Raw genomic sequence first — 17,476 nt, forward strand, 5'->3', positions numbered from 1 at the left:
TGGACCACACCAAAGATCTGAATCATTCCCATGGAGTGGCTCTCTCCATCCACTGATTACAGAGGAGATGAGGGTGAATGGGTTCATGATGTAGGTGGTCAGCCAGGTGGAATGTATCCAAACCTGTTCTAGTTAGTCAGGAGTTGTGTTATCACAGCTGGTTCTGAATTCTTGACTCCAGACAGTTTCTTCTTCCAATATATTCACAGCTATGTCACATGAATCTGGCATTTCCTAAAAGTATTATTTAAAAAAAAAAAATACATAGCTAAATAATGCGCAACCCTATTGCCCTAAGCTTATAATGACTGCTCTTTTGGGTAGATATCTTTGATTACAGTTAAAAAAAAAAAAAACTATTTAAAGATGTGCTGAAATCAGTACATTACTTAGTGTAGACTATATTTGCATTAGATATTAGGGGTTTATTTCACTCCAGATTGAAATAAATGATACTTTGCTTTAGAAATTCTTTTTAGCTCAAGGGGATTTCTGCCGCTGTAAATCCATACAAAAAAGACATCAGCTGCAATAATTCTTAACTGCAAATTGCACAACCGAAGCTGAAAACCTTTTTGAGTTCAGTGGGTTTGTACTTGAGTGGACATAGGTGTTTTTAGTTGCAAGAATAGCAGCTAAATTTGGAAAATATGTATGGTCTTGACATAGGTATGATTCCCATTAAAATAAATCATGTAAGTTCATCTGGTCTCTTAAGAGTTTTCTTCAAGTCTCCAGTTTCTTGTGTGTTTTGTGGAGACTTTTCCTCCCATCAGATGCAGTAAGTCCTACTCAAAAGCCTCTGAAATCTCAGAGCAGACAATTCTTATTTGATTTATGCCTGCCTAAATCCAACGTAGATCCATGTAGAACCATATTATATAAATAAAATGTCAATGTAAGGAAGAACTGTGTCAAGGCATGGTTTCTAGAAGTCACGGCTTCTGTTGCCGAAGGGCTGACACATTTACTAGTGCACTTATCTTTATACAGGACAGAACCATTAATTACCTCTGTCCTCTTCTCTATAGGCCACCTTCCAGCCTCTTCCCCTCTCCTTCCTTCTCCCTCAGGCAAAGCGTCTCTTCTGTCTAGCAACCTCTGGAGACTTTTGTTACGGTAACAGAATAGTCCAAGTCACATCTATCTACTGACAAAAGAATAATCAGTGCTGTTGGCAAAAAAACTGTACTTTCATCTATTCGTTTCAGTATGAAATGCCTGAAACGTGTTCAAAATGCATTTTGTTGGTAAGTCATCTATAAAGGACAAGGAGTAAATAAGGTACCATCGGCTCAACTCAGAAGGGGAAAAAAAAGATCACATAGGTGATCTTGGACTATTTTTGCAGAGGTTTTGTGCTAGTGTAGGGTGGCTTTGAGGCTCACAAAGGCAATTTCAGTACAAATGAACCATAAAGCACTCTGGGGGCAGAGAAAGCAGCAGACGCTGCCCGGTGCCGCTGTGAAGCGAAGGGAGGAGTGCTTTGCTCCTTCACCTTTGGGTGAGCAGCTCTTCCTTGGCGGCAAGCGGAGCGGGTGGCAGCAGGTGTTGGTCCTCAGCGCTGCGCTGCCAGGAGGGAAGGGACCCCGCCTCCTCATCGTGCAAAGCTCGCTGGCAGGAAGAGGTTGCTGTTTTGCTGAGCTTAGATAAACATTAGGATCTAATTTATCCTGTGACAGGAAAGGAAAGCTTTTTTTATTTTCCCCTCCTCCCTGTTTTTAACAGCTTTTGTTTGAATTTCATCGTGTGGTTTTAAGGTGTAATGAGTGGGGCGATATTTAACCTGGGCCTCTGAACTGATTACTTTGCTGTCAGCTGATGTAGGGTATGGCTCTTTCTGGCCGTGTCAACAAGTGTTACATCTCACTAAATGACACAGACAGGGAGCCAGACCTCATGCTGAACTTACAAAAGAGTCCTCATACTCACTCAGTTAAAAAGATCTGAGCTGCTAGTGCTCTTCATGTCATACAGTATATCTTGGGTTACATGCCCAGGAGGAAGAAAAAAGGAAACTGTTTTCCTTGTACTACAAAGTAAATAGGAACGATGAGAAATATTTTGGTATTTGCGGGACCTGGGAGTTCTCCTGACTTTAGTATTTCATGTGTATTATGAACAACACAGAGCATTATGCAAAGATCTGATTATTCAGTCATGTTTGTGGCATTTGATGCCCTGACCCTACACTGATCTGCTCTGGGCTATGATGGACCACACATGGGGATAGCCATACAGCTTTTCAGATATTTTTGAGATGCCTCAGAAATTCTGCTGTATCCACAGTCTGGGCTTGGAGTGTAGCATTCACAAAGCAAGGTGCCTAATGAAGGTATCGTCAGTATGTCATGTGGGAGGCATATTCCTTAACTAGGATATTCTGGATCCAAGTTCCCTCCTGGATTAAGCCATCCTTTTGGGCATGAATATATACCTAGATCTTTATACATGAGGAGGCAATGCCTCTCTTTCATATAGCAGCCATTTATATGCCATGGGAACTCTGTTCCCACCTGAGGCTGAAACCCATTTCTGAAGAAAGTGCCTAACCACTGACATTTCCATCTCTCCTCTGAAACTTATGTAGAGTGTGGCACGTGATTTGAAGGTGACAAAGATAAAGGTGACAATTCCTTGAGGCTGAGGAGGATCTACAGCTCAAACCTCCTGGCTCTTACATGGGAAGTCCAACCACAGATGTGAGAAGCTGAGAAAGCTGAATACAAGAGTGTCTGTGCCTTGTTAACAAACTGGTTGAAGTAAGCATTAATATATGGAGTTCATTCATATTTATTCTCCATTTCAGAATTGTGTGATAGGTTCTTTGCTTTCATAATGAAGAGCAATTATAGTTGGTAGTTGGTGCAACTGCTTATTTTTGGTTTTAACCATTTAAGGACAAAATAAAATTTAGTTTCAAAAGAAAAAACAGCTACATTCCAAGTCATTCCAAACTGAGAGAAAATGTAATGACATCTTTTAGAATCTAGGTGAATACTGAGGTTAACTTATTAATTTATTCTACATAACTTGGCTCTGAGATCAGTTAATCTGACTGGATGTATCGCAGTGTCCAATTTGATAATCAACTCTGTGCCTATTATGATGTTTAACCTTTTGCCCTTACATTCACAAAGTCTTCATTTGACTCAGATGTTAAACACAAATCAAATCAGGCCAGATTCCTTCTACTAACATTATTAGTTTTAATTTTTCGTGTGATGAGTTGAAGTGAAATTATGTTTGTTCACGCAACAATAAATTCCACTTTACTTTTCAGCCTTATGTTGGTTTTGCTTGAACAGGTTGCTTTGATGATGCGGCCCTGACAGCAACTTAGACTGAAGTCTTCTTCATCCACAGAAGCGGTACAGCGAAAATAATCAAGATGGAAGGTGAGGATTTTGCCTTTCCTGGCATGCACTATCCACAATGATTCTGACCTGGAGGGACTTCCTCGACTTGCAACATTGGTTAGGCAGAGCCAGGTCAAACAGTTTCAACGCATTTGAACTGTGACGCCCAAAGGATGAGGACAAAATAATGAGCACTGTCCTATCAGTACAGGTATCTCGTGACTCCATCTCCCTCACCACCACAGCTGATGCACCTGAGAAACATATTCGCAGGGAACAAAAATTCAGACCTCATCTTAGGAGGGGGCAAGGCACAATCTATCAGGTCTGCAGCAAAGTTTTGGTGCTTGGCAGTGACCCTGCCACAGGGAAAACCTCAGCACTGGGAACCAACTGACTATGCTGGCTTCCATATTCAGATCTCTGCCGCTATGCTGGAACTGTTCACTGCTTGTCAATTAGTGGCAATAAGATAATTCCCTTAAATTCTTGAAAATATTTTGAAATGCATAGTTTTTGTAATTTTTCCTTTTCTTTTCCAAAAGTAGTTATGGTCCCAATCCTACAAATTGTTGCCTTCTGAATAAAATTCTGAGTTCCAAAATAAATTCCTGAATTCATTGAAGGAACTGCAGTATGGAAACTTTGGCGGGGATGAACTCCATGCTCTTTTCTGTCAGTGAAAAAATTTTGCTTTTCTGGTAATAAAGAAGCCTAACAAATACCTGATTGTAATCAGTTGATGGTACCTTATTTTAGCATACTTGAATGTCTATGCTTGCATACTTTATTGAAAATTTCATCACACAATAATTCAGGCACAGTAGTTCAGCTGCAGGTCTCCATTTGAAGAATGATAGAAAAATTAGCATTTCTTCATATACCTTTACCAGTTTGTCTGTAAAATATGTTTTTCCTCCTCTCAGAATTAACAGGTAATACTCTTCTTTGCTTCAAAAAAATTTTATGCAAGTGTAAATATGAAATCTAGAAACTGTATAAATGGACCTAGAGTAGATCAGTGGAAGTAACGTCTGAAATGGCTGTTCTGCGATTACAGGCAGAAATAATACTCTGCCTGCAGGGCATTGTTTGAAGAGCTGGTGCCTAGACTACTATTCATAAACAATTTCACAACGAAATCAGTAATTTTCAATACTGAGAGCTTTCTGCTAAAACTGAAGCAGGCTGTCACTTTGATATTAGACTTGCAGTGTAAGTGCCAACAAAATGAAAATAGCAGGGGAAAAAACCTTTAACCTTCCAGAAGGTTACTACTTTTTTTTTTTTTTTTTTTTTTTAATAATGAACAAGAGGAATTTCTTTGATTTTTTTAAAAATGCTTTTCAGTTTTTAAAATCTCACTTTACTAGACTAATATCAATTTGACTTATATTTTTATATTACCCTCCTGAATATTGCGTTATAGAGGAAGGGAAGAATTACTTGAAATCCTAGTCTGAGAGGTAAGGAAATACTATCTCTCCTCGTCTGCCAATACATTTTCATCCTATGTATTTGTGACCATGCTTAGAAAACTGCGTTTGTTTTTCACTTGCGTATGAAGAGTTTAAGTATATTTACTAGTGGTTTGTTTAACTTTTCCACAAGTGGGTCAAGCTGACAGAGTATTTGTGTTTTCTTTCAAGAATTGGACAGAATCAGCACCTATGGTGCATAAGGAACACAGTCATTGATGAGATGCGTACGAGTTACAGGAGACAATTTTGTTGATGCAGGTAAAGACAGAAAGTTGTGGGGCAATGAAATAGAAGCACGTATCTGCAGAAATGAGTTTAGAAATAAAAAGCTGATTATGCTAAAGATAATCTTCAGGACCTAGTTTTAAGCATTAAGTAACTGCTTTTGTTTGACCCCAGAAATACATTGCTGTACTTCATAAGCGTGGCCCAGATTCTGCTGACAGGTCTACATGAATGTGAATTATGTGAAAGAAACCCTCAGTGTGGGTTAAACTCTCCATAGCAGATTGAAGAAGGGGTCCAGGTGAATGATGCCTGCCTTCCTCCCCTCTCATGTGAATTTTAAGTAGTTTATGATAAATCAAAGCTTCTAAGATTCTAAATGTATCAGTATAAATACCTCAAAGCTTATAAATAATAACAATGAGCTATACTAAAACTATGTGACAACACAGGTTAATTCATAAAATTGGGAAGCTTCCTCAGGAAGATTACAATTTATTTTGGAATTTTTCTGCTACTCTTTCTTTATTGAAAAGTCAGATCTTGGTGTTTATACAATTACACTTCAGTGGTGTATTATTCCGTGTTAAGTCTGTGCTAACCAGTATTTGTCAGAACTTGTGATCTGAATGTGCCTCATAGTACTTGGCTTTTTCCTTAAAGTTCCAGCTCCCGGAGTCATGGGATTACATCAGAAACTTCCAGAGGAAAAAAACAAAACAACAGATCTAGACCTCAAGGCTGTAGAGGAAAAGCTTAAAAATGTGACCTGAATTCACCCTAAAGGCTCAAATACCAAAGGAAAAGAGCACAATGTAATAAATTTGTAAATGTAGAGGTTTTTGTATTTGGGAGAAGGAATAGAGACTCATTAATGATCCTTTATATCCAGTGCTAAGTGTCAAGTTGTGTTTACAAATTAAGTGTAATCCAGTCACAAACCTGCACAACCTTCAGAGCAAGGACTGGTATTTTTTGGCATGACATAACTGTCTGCGTAACTGGCCCTTGACGCTTTTCAGAGCCTGCAACTATAAAAGTAAGAATAGGGTCCAAAATTCAAATGCTTTATTCGGAGTGGTAACACAAATGGAAAAGATATTTTTCTAAACTTTGCCTACAAACTCCAACCTTACTCATGTGCATGGTAGAAGCTTTAGAAACACAATCCTCCAAGAACAGAGTAAAAGCTATATAAATGCACACAGAAAATGTTTAGAAGATGTTTTTTGGGAAAAAAAAAAAAAAAAATAAAAAAAATAAAAAAGAGTTGTCAGCGTGGCCCAACCCTGTTTCCTGTGGAGAGTAAGTTATAGTAAGTTATGCTGGAAAAGTCACCCCTTGCTGGAGCAGTGCTGAGGACACGGTGGCACTGCTTCCTCACAGGGCGAGGTGGGAGAAGCCTTCGTCGCCCAAGCCAAGCCTTCGGACAGCACACACATGTCATATGAATTACAGTGGCAGGTGGCTCATTACACCACTTCAACTGTTGTTCTCTGTGGCCCAGAGACCCACACAGGAATTGGCTCCTCCAGCCGCTTTCCTCACCACGTAGCTGTTCATTACACCATTTAATTGGCTAAAACCGTCACCTCACAGCTCTGCAAGCTGCAAGGCTTGAACACACAGCTAATCACCAGCCCCGCTCCTCAAATAATTCTGAATGTCAGGTGCAAGGGGAGAGCGCAGGGCCGGGGGAGCGGGTCAAGGACAAGATGGTGGGCTGAGGCGATGGGAGCGGGCCGAGGAACCGGGCCAGGGCTCGGCTCCTGCTCGGCGGGCGACGCCTGCAGCAGCTCACCGTTGGCAGGTGCAGGCAGACCCGCCTGGCAGGGCCGTGCCGCGACACGCAGGCCGCGGGAAGGACTGCGATTGCGGGGCGACTCTGGCACACACCGCAGGGATGACTCTAGTCCTGCCTTGTTGCTCAGCCCTCAGCGAGCACGCCTCCTCCCCTGGGGCTCTGCTCCAGAGCCGCGGAGGCTCTCCTTTCGGGCGGGCACCCGTGGGCGGCGGGAGTATCGCTGGTAGGCGAAGAGAAAGGGCGCGCAGTGGGACTCGAACCCGCAGCCCGGTAAGAGGTGGGGAAGGAGGGCAGGAGCGCCCCCGAGCTTCCCCGCGCGGTGCATTGTGGGCGCCGCACTGATTTATGCAGGAGCCGCAGAGGGCGCCGGGAGAAGCGGGAGGCGGCGGCGCTTAGGGCTGGCGAGGCGGGTCGGGGGGCCGGCGGCGAGCGGGGCAGTCCGGGCGTGCAGGGCCTCGGCTCGCCCCCTGAGGCCGCGGCGGCACCGCCGCGCTCGCGTCGTCGCCGCCGCGGGACGCAGCGGCACCTACCCGGCCTCGGCCGGCCCTTCGCCGGCCACCACGGACGTGGAGGCGGCGGCGGGCGGAGCCGGGCCCGGCCCGGAGGGACGCGAGTCCTCCCGCCGTGGGGGAGCCTACCCCGCCGCTCGGTAGGGGCCGGGGGGAGGGCTCGTTCGCTCGGCCCTCACGGCGCCGGGGCCTCCGCGGCCGGGCTCGCTTCTCAAGGGCAGCGCCGAGCCTGAGCCGACTGGGCGCGGGGCTGCAGCGGCGGCGGGGCCGCGCTCCCGGCGCCGCTGGGGCCTCCGGCGGAGAGGGAGGGAGGCCGGAGAGGGAGGGAGGCCCGGCCCGGTGCGGTGCTCCCCGTGGGGGACGGGAGAGAGCAGAAAAGCTCCATCTTTCTCGGCCAGCATCTTTGTTTGTTGGGCCCTGCGGCGAGGAAGAGGTGCGGCGAGACCCGGGCGGCGAGCTACCGGTACCTCCGTCTCTCTTCGGGGCCTTGCTTCCCGGGCGCTGCCTCCGCTCTCGGCGGGTTTCTTTCGCCCCTCTCGACTGGATATCTCGGTTCCGGAGCATCGTTGGCGAGAGCGAGTGGAGGACTAACGCAGAGGAAACAACAGGTTTCCCTTCTCGCCTTCCAAAGCAATACCAGCGCCTTGCTCTTGGGATTATAAATGTTTGAACTAAGACCCAGGAAACTGGAAGGAGAGCCTCCCGTTGGAATTAAGAGAAGAGGAAAGAAGGGAGGCTTTCCCAAATCCTTTACAAGAAAGCAAGTGCCATTTTCCAATGCTGTCCGTACTCTATTTAATAATGCGATTGTGACCTGAGTGGAATTTATGAGCAATGAACTGTTGAAGCTTGTTGAACCACTGCATCAGACTACATTTTTTTTTTTTTTCCTCGGCACATGATTCCCTTATCCCAGCTGTTGCAGGACCTATGGGCCAGTGAGAGAGGGATGGAAAGCTGAGACAGTTTATTTTCACATAGTTCTGTTCTGGGGACTTGGCTAGTTAGCTGAAACTGCTGCTGCTTTTTACTGGATCTTCTCTTTTCTCGGCAGGCTTATTTGTTTTCACGTGCATGGGGTGTTTCAATTAAATAGACATTGGACTAGAGCTGAATGGATGCTTTGCAATCTGAAAGGTTTTTTGGGATAACAAAAAACTACTAACAGAGAAGAACCGGTACTGCAGGAAACCTGGGGCCTGTTTTCCAAGCCTTTTTATTTTATTGAGCAAGGTAAATAACATAGAGGTGCTGAAAATACAGGGTTTATGGTACTCGTGCATGGAAATGTTACAAAGCACTTCAGTATGTTCCAAGTCTTTCAAGGGATTGAGAAGTCCCACAGTAAGGCTCAGAATATGTTTAATTGTTCTTCAAAATGTTAAGATATGGATGTGAAATGTAAGGCCGAGAACAAACTTCGTGGTGTCTGAGAGGGTGAGAACTGTATTTTCTGATTTGCCCTAGGTTCTTATAGGTCTGTGATGTTGAGAGAGGTTGTCTGAAGAACTGTAGAAGTCTTAGTGGTTCAGTGAGAGTGTGAAGTAATTATATTAGTGTTTTTTTTCCATGCTTTTTAAAAACTTATTGTCTTAGCCTCTTGTAAGGATCTGCTAGGGTCTCTTAAAAGTCCTTCCAGTTTAACAGTAGTACAGTACTTACATTTGCATTGTTAACTGTATTCATATGCTGCCTTTAATTATTTTTGCTTACCTTTTGTTATGCACAGTCACAGCTGCTACTACTTTGTAATGATTTTTTTGCTTTTTATCTTCCTTTATGTATGTATGTACTGAATTGGATTATTTGGATTTACTACTAATTTAGATGCATCACTTTTACCGTAGACTTTCTACAGCCAGCATAAAGTCAAAGTCATGTTTTAGATACTATCTTTGTGTTCCAAGTGTTGGAATCAGATAATGATTCTCAAAATACGCAGTGTAATCAGTTACAGGTTTAAGTGTATAGTTTTTGGTGGCATGCTGCATGCTTTTTTTTTTTTTAAATCTTAGCAGCAGTTTACTCTTAACAAAAATATAAATACATAAAAATGAGATCACAGTTTGAAAGGTAGCTGTAAAAATCTGGTTTTGCAAGAAGTCACAGGATTCTCATTATGAAATGATGCCTTGTTTAAATTGATTGTATACCTTTTCTCCTGCAGTCTTAATGAAGTAGTGGCAAACACTAAGGTGTTGGCAACCTTTGCTGATGCTGTCATTGGGAAAGCTAAGTTGGTATTATGGGTAGTATCCAAAGTTCCTGTGTTTATCCTGTTTAGATTTGTTTTACTCAAATTTATGGTCTTTGTTTTGTCTTATTTTGTTTCAAGATGATGTGTGAGGTGATGCCAACCATCAGTGAGGCAGAGATTCCCTCTGGGGGAAATGGAGGCCATGGTTCAGGTTCCCCGTTACAGTCAGATGCTGATTCCCATTTTGAGCAATTAATGGTATCCATGTTGGAAGAAAGGGATCGTCTTCTGGAAACACTAAGAGAAACTCAGGAGACACTAGCATTGACCCAGGGCAAGCTACATGAAGTTGGTCATGAGAGAGATTCCTTGCAGAGACAGCTCAATACTGCGCTTCCACAGGTATGGACATTTTGAAAGGAAGGTATCTTTCAATAATTTTTGTATTCTTTGCGGTATTTTGTTGGCTTTTTGTATATTTAATTTAGTGAAGAGTCAGGTTCTGTTAGGGGAAGATGAATCTAACTTAGTACTTTCGGGAAGTATCTGTTGGTGTTTGCTCACTTTGAGAATGATATAAAAGCAGGGCAAGCAGGGAATATCAGCCCTTTCCCTCCAGTATGCTTTCCCAGTTACTGACATTTCTTTGACTTAGCCTGAGTGTGAAGTTGTATCTACATCTTTTTGTGTAATAGAACTTGGTGGACTTTCTTCTGTCAGTAGTATTTTTTTTAATGTTGTTTCTAACCGTCCGATTCATTCACATGTTTAAGAATTACGTACAGGCCATCCTGTTATCATTATGGACTTCGATTTAAAAACTTGAAAAGTTTGACTGCTACATTGTGAATACATGCTGAGTTGTCATGGCAGTGTAGAAGTCTGAGTGTGTTGTTCAACTCATTTAGTTCCTTCTGGAGATTTTAGATCTAGGCTTGTTTTGTTTTGTTTTTTTTTTTTGGTCTTGCTAGGAATTAATGTTTATTGACTTCCAGAGGGTGCAGTGCACTGACATACAGCCTGTAGTGCTAAAGGTGTGTAGCTAGCAAAGGTGATTGGTGTCTACAGAACTTCTCGTTTTTTAGCTATTCTAGTTAAAAAGGATACAACTGAACTTTGAACACTTTGAAAAGCATTTGGTTGTAGGCAAAGCAGAGGCTGCTTTCAGGTGTCAGTTAACTGTTGGCAGCCTTGAGCTTTCTAGCGTAGTTGGTTGTTGTCCCAAGTATGTTGTGATGGTGTTATACTTGCATACATTATTCCAAGAATACTTACTATTTTTACAAATATTTACATATCCTTAAATATTGTAGTTATTTATAGCCTTTAAAACAGGAGTGTTAAACCCTTCTGTTTCCACTGCTCTCATTATAATACAATCACTGTATGACTCTTGATATGGTAATCGGTACTGACAATTACTCAGGGATAGAAACTAAAAAGTAGTACATGTAAATCTAGTTGTCTTACAGTGGTATGACGGAAATCAGAAAGGAGAAGTTTCCAACCTTTGCTGTTCCCTATGTTAGATCATGTGCTGCAGGCAAAAATCATTCTTTGTTTTTCTATTATAATAATTGTGGCTTCTCTTTAGCCGCTACTTCAGGTCTGCTGTATTAATGGATGCCATTAACCAATTGTGTGATCTGTAAACTGTTACACTTGAATTTGTGGCTGAGCAGAATCACCCAACCTCTAAACTGTACTGTTCTTCTTTTCCCTTTTCAGTTCTTAGCTTTCCTTCCTAAATCTAGTAAACTACTTATATGTAAATATTTCTTTCTAAACATTTCTGAAAGGTTAATGCAGTTTAAAAAAAAAATCCTATTTTCAAGAATGTCATAAATGTATGGTTTCATGTGAAATCTCTAGGAAAGCAAGTCTCATAATTTAGTTGAGAGAGAAATTTTGCTGCAATTTTATATAAATGTACAGCAGTATATGGATTTTTGTAGATTGCTTTTGAAAAATACTGTTGTGGTGTGAAACTATGCCACTTTTGTCCTCAGGGGTGCTTAAGCTCAAATGATTGTGGAAGGTGACAACTGATGGTACTTTCAAAAGTCAAAAATATTTTATTATTCTTGCTACAATCAAAAATAACTTCTGCATGTGACAAGTTTTTGTTGTTACGGTAAAGAGTCAGTTACTTCATAGGTGTAAATTTCTGATGAGGTGGAATAATGGTTTGGTTTTGTTTGTTTTTTTTTTTTTTTTAAACTCTAATAAGTGTTCACTAGGCAAACTTTGTTGGTGTCTATAATATTTGAAACCATTCAAATTTTTCTGTTAATTATTTCAAGCTGAGCATTCTTTTGAACTACTGTCTCAAATGATCCATTGTTTAGCTGTGGATTTCAAGGAGGGGTAGAAGCAGGATAGCTTTACATTTACTGACAACTGTGTTACTTCTTCAGGAAAGAAGGGATTTCGTAGTGTACATTTTTTTAAAAAGTTTTTTTTTTTTATCATAGTGGTTGTTTTGGTAGAAAGAGATTGGAAGATCAATTTAACTAGTTGTACAAATACTAGTATAATTGCATGAATTACTAAATCACTATGTAACCAGTGGATTATTTCTCCCTCAGACTTGGCATGTAGGTTGTAACACGTCTTTGTAGTTGGAGTACTTTACCTTCAGGACTGTTGAATCAAATTGCTTGTATGTACACTTTTCCTGTTTTATACATTAAGCTGAATTAGTCAGACCATTCTGATGACTGATGGAAACTCCTTGCGTAAAAGAAGGAATGCCAGATTGATTGCTTCTATACCAAAACTTCTTTGTTTTTAGTATGAAGACACTCAATTTCTAATGGGATCCCTGTACTTTATTCCTTACAGTCACTGAGTTTCTGTGTCACAAGGAAGAGGCTCATGCTGATGTGTACATAGTTACAAAACGGCAAATTGATACATGTGTATTTACACATCTTGTAGATTATAAAAGTAAATGCATTCTGTTCTGCAGAAGTGATGTGCATTTTCTGAAGTGTCAGAGAAGTTGAATTTTCTCTAGTGTACTTGTAGTGTGGTGGTCAGCTGGTAATTCAAAGGCATCAGTTCTAGCCCACATAAACCTGAAACAGCTATTTAGAGTAAGAAGGCTTTTGTTGTGGATGTCTAATTATCAGAGAGAAAAGCATTCTAATCTTATATAGGTGTGATTTATGTATTACATTTCTACAGAGTAAAACTGACAAGTTTTTCTTGTATGGGCAGCTGGAAATGAAATACATCAGCGTTGTCTTGATAAAATAACTGGATTCTTGGCAATGCTTTTTATTTTCTGGGAGTTACCTTCTAATACAGACTACCCAAGTCAAACTGTACTCTGACCTTGGAAGTTGAACTTGATGAAGTCAAATTGCTTTGCAAAGTCTTAAAATTATTTTTATTCTTCCTACAATTTTTCACAGAAAAAATGAAACTCAACTTTTTACTTGGAGAACTTAGAGAACTTTTATTTTTACTGTAAACACATTCAGGTATGATTTAATTATGCCCTTTATGTGCCTTTTAGACCATATTCTACAAAATTCAGAGTTTGTGTCCTTAATTTATAAGTTAATCTGTAAAACATACAGAATGTTACTGCATTTAAAAGTTAAATTTTGAACTTCAGTTAGGTGAGGTCTAAGCAACTACCAGTTCTTGCTATTAAGGTATTGCAGGCTAGGGTTCATTTTGCTGGTAGAATTTAATGTAGATGGTTCTGTAATTGCTTGTTTTGGATGGAGCAGACTAGTTTCATTTATGGAGACTGATACCTAGCTCAAATAAAATCACAGTCGATGAATGCAAAGCAACTTTTATCAGGATGACAATTTTACTATGTATGTTAAGAATTTTGTAAGCTGATATACAAATATTATGCTTCTGTAATACAGCAGCATTTATTAAGATCCATCTTAATCTTGCACTTCTAATCTTTTGGTCTTAAATTTATCGTACATAATTTTAATTTCTTTGAATGGTAAGTAAAATAAAAGTTAGAAGTTTTTTCTGTGTTTGTGATGGTCCTGTTCAGAATTTCTGTAGTAAGTAATGTATATATAGGAGCAGATGAGAACTTTGTCAGAGGCCGAGTGTGTCTGTGTGTAAATAAGAAGACTTTACTGTAATGTGGAGTTAAATGCGGAAAAAGAAAAAACCCCGCGCTGCCTATAATTTTAGTTTGGCTTTGGCTTTACTAGGTTGCCCATCATATCTTAAAGGGAGTCAGCAGCAGTCCATCTTTAGTTGCTTTCTATCTATAGTAAATACTTTATTATTACTGCATACTTCAGTTAAAAATACTGTGTCTGTTTATATTTGTATTCAATTAAATTCAGATATGTCTCTATAGAACAATTAGATAATCTCAGAAATACAGTTCCATGTCTTGCATGTAAGAAATATCTAAACATTTGGTCTGAAGACTGCCTTGGTTTTGTTTTATAATGAACTTCAGGATTGAGTTGCCACTCTAATAATGAGGGTGTTTGGATTTCCTCCAGACAAGTTTTAAATAATACAGGATGTCATAGATGTAGACATGAGGTTTTGAATTGTACATAATATGAGGAACACAGTTGCAGAAAGTACATTAAGTAAAGGGCTTGCCAAACTTTGCAGAAGCTGAAATTTCCGCAGCATTTTAAGTGCCACTCCATTTACAGCATTCACAACTGTTCAGCCTTGAAGTGACATAGTTTACACGTCTTACTCTAGCAAGATGTGGTCCTGACTTCTAAATAACAGGCATTAATCTCAGCAGAGGGTTGTGTGTGCAGGAACAGTAGAGATCCAAAAATACTTCAGATCTGCAAATGTATGCCAGAGCAGGCATGTCCTCCAATGGTCTCGTCCCATTCTGACAGCAAAGATGAACATGACTTTTTCCATTGCATTTTCAGACAGCTGTAAATTTAGTCTTGTCTATGTTGAGTCTCGGTTGCTAAATCTTACTTGGCTCTTACCTGTTAGTAAATTACTGGATAGATTTGCCTTTATCTACACTAGTTTTAAGTCAGATGGAGATAGGAGTTAATGTTCAGAATTCTTCACTGGCTATATCAGTAAACCTCAACTTCCCTAACATTCCTTTCTTTGTAAGGCATAGAAATAGACAACTTTTGTCCAAAACCTTCAGAATATGAAGTTATCTGAAACTATGCCCTATGATTGGGCAAAAAGAGAGGTGGCTACATTTAAATAATATAGTGGAGTATACTGAGGACCAAGTCTCTAGCAATTGTTCTGACTTCATAGTTTCTCATTTAAATATCTTTGTGTGAGTTTGTTTATTGAAACATCCCATCCCTACCCAACAGATATCTGCTTGCCTATTAGCAACTTGCTGTTTGTACCGTGCTTTTAATTTAGGTTATCTTGATTATAAACAGACCTTTTAGCTAGATTAAATTTAGAATTAGTTTTAAGATTCCTTGTACTTAAGGATGAACTTTAGTGCTGTTATGATGTCCCATCAGGCCTTTTAATAAAAAAATTTATGAAATCTAAAACTATAGTTTTTATTCTCCTTAGTTTATTTGTAAGAAGAATATTTTGGTGACTAAGCACAAATGCCTTTTATTTGTTTTTAATAGTGGATGTAGCCCTGAAAGGTGAACTAGTGATTATTTTTTCCTACTCTTCTGTTACTATGTACAAATGTCTGATAATGGGTTTATTAATGTTTGGTGTGCTGTAGTCTAACTTAAAGTCTAACAAACAGGCTGTATATAATCAAAACAAGCTGTTTTAAAAAGAAACGGTATATTTAGAACCAGGTGGACTTCACATATGTACTCATCTATGCTAATTTACCTGTAGCCTCTTGTACAACAGGTAGTGTATTTCGGTATTCTGAGAATTCTTCATCCACAAACCCTTTCTCTCCGTTTTTTTTTTTTTTTTTTTAGAGCATAACTGAAAACTACTTTAAAGGTATTTGTTAGCAAGACCTAAAGATTCAGTGTGACTCTATAGTTACAATTTTCATCTAGATGTCTTTTTTTTAAAAAGAAAAAAAGAAAAAAAATCTCTTGGATTTTTATTTTTTAGGATAAATATGAATTAAAAATACAATTTTCCACCCCCCTCATCCCAAGGTCATAGTGTTTTAACATCCACTGGCCTGTGACTTTGGTTTCTCCTTTCTGGTATTTGAGTGGTAGATGTTGATTTTACTCACTATGGGATTTGGTCTTAGAATTAAGAATACATGTTTGTGTTTTGATATATATAGATTGCTTGTAGTTAACAATGTTGTCAGAGAACTTGAATCTCTGGAGAGAACATTTTAGCTATCTATTAGTAATTTTGGTTTTTGCTCTTCATAAGTTAGCACTGCATCCCAAAACTCAATGTACTTCACACTCAATTCTGCTTTTTTTAGCTTTCTTGCTTTAAAGGAGTATGATAGAGGTCTTCATGTAAGCTGCTTTTAGCAATTTAGGCATCTTAAGTCACTTAAAGTCTGTAAGGCTGACTGGTATCTGTTGACATATATTAGAAAATACTTATTATAATCTCTTGCCCATATGGATCTCAAGCTACAAATACTGAGAAGGGATAAATCTGCGTTGTGTGTGTCAGGTAACCTGGTTGTTCATAACTTTCCAAGTGTATTTTTTTGTAAGCCTGCCTGTGGATTCCCCAAAACGGGAAAATGTGTGGCAATTCTTGCCAGGAAAAATGTTTTCACATTCTCTGGGCTGAAAGAAGAATTATTATTTTGCTGTCGAGTGGAGTGAGTTTTTTATTCAATTTGGCTTTTTTCACAGGAGTGCATGGAAATACCGTTTCTGCATTTTGTAAACTCTGGATAATTGTGTAGTGAGCTGAATACATATCTGTAGGTCACTTGAGGAGATTACTCTCCTAGTTCATATGTTCAGAATTGGATGAACACTGTGATAACAATACTACTTAGAGTTAATGCTCAGTTTCATTCTGATGTGTTGTTTTCCTTTAGGTTCTCTCTAAATTGATGTGAGTAGTTGTTTAACTTTTTTTTTTTTTTTTTTTTTTTGCCTATAACCTTTATTTCAGTCTTTACGTTGGTTTTCATATAAGCTTTACTGAAAATCAGATCCTCTTCTGATCAGCATGACAAGGCTCTGTGGTCTGTTCCTGCAGTGGCTAGATCTGTAACATTTTTAAGAGAAGATTAAGCAACAAATCTTCTCCTCTACTGTTCCACAGTGGCTAGCCTTGAACTTTGCTTGTGTGTTTATGTTCATGTCTACTCAGGATATGGTTTTTGAGGGTTGTAGTGAAAATCTTAATGGGAATATAATTTTGGTTCCATCTGAAATGTACTGTGACCTTTGGGTACATATGAATAAGTACAGTCAACATATCTTCCTGTAGTACTGTTTCCTGGTTATGTTTTCAGAAATCTAAATGTTTAGAGATAATATTTTGTTTTAGAATTTCTATGAAGTACTCCAAGATTCCTTAATTAAAAGATCCTTATACTACCAGTATTGGGCATAATCAGATATCTTCAGGACAGATCCTAAATAAGAACTATCACTTGCTTAAAGGGCCACATTAAAAAAAGCTTGAAGAACTTGATATGCATATCCTTCTAGGTTTTTTTTAGGAGAAAAAAGAACTTCCACCTGGAATATAAGCAAGTGTTTTGTTGCAATAGGAAAATGGACAGCCTTTTTTTTTCTTTTTTTTTTTTCCCTTCTGTATAGAACAGTAGTTTCTATTTGGGTATTATCTTGAGCCATACTGTGTTGTGCCTTACTCCTATTGCTAGTACGTACTGGAGTTTGGTGTCTAATTCTGTTTCACATTAATTGTTTGGAAATATTCTGAAGCACGGTGCCTGTTTTTTCTAATCCTACCTCCCATATAAATACATACTGAATTTGTTTCTCTTCATTTTAAATTATATGTAG

The 17,476-nt window shown here is 39.4% G+C and overlaps 1 protein-coding gene across 7 annotated transcripts in view; it reads left to right on the forward strand.

Moving 5' to 3' along the window:
* The first annotated feature begins 7,251 nt into the window (after positions 1-7,251).
* Positions 7,252-17,476, forward strand: part of PPFIA1 (PTPRF interacting protein alpha 1) — a 60,474-nt gene continuing 50,249 nt past the window's right edge. For all 7 annotated transcript variants that reach the window (XM_033006856.2, XM_033006858.2, XM_033006861.2 and 4 more), the window contains exons 1-2: positions 7,252-8,611; positions 9,714-9,977. In XM_033006856.2, coding sequence (XP_032862747.1) covers positions 9,714-9,977 — 264 coding nt within the window. In that variant the 5' untranslated portion in view covers positions 7,252-8,611. The remainder of the gene's footprint in view (positions 8,612-9,713; positions 9,978-17,476) is intronic.

Source organism: Tyto alba, unplaced genomic scaffold, assembly GCF_018691265.1.
Source record: "Tyto alba isolate M040663 unplaced genomic scaffold, T.alba_DEE_v4.0 Super-Scaffold_8, whole genome shotgun sequence".
Lineage (NCBI taxonomy): Eukaryota > Metazoa > Chordata > Aves > Strigiformes > Tytonidae > Tyto > Tyto alba.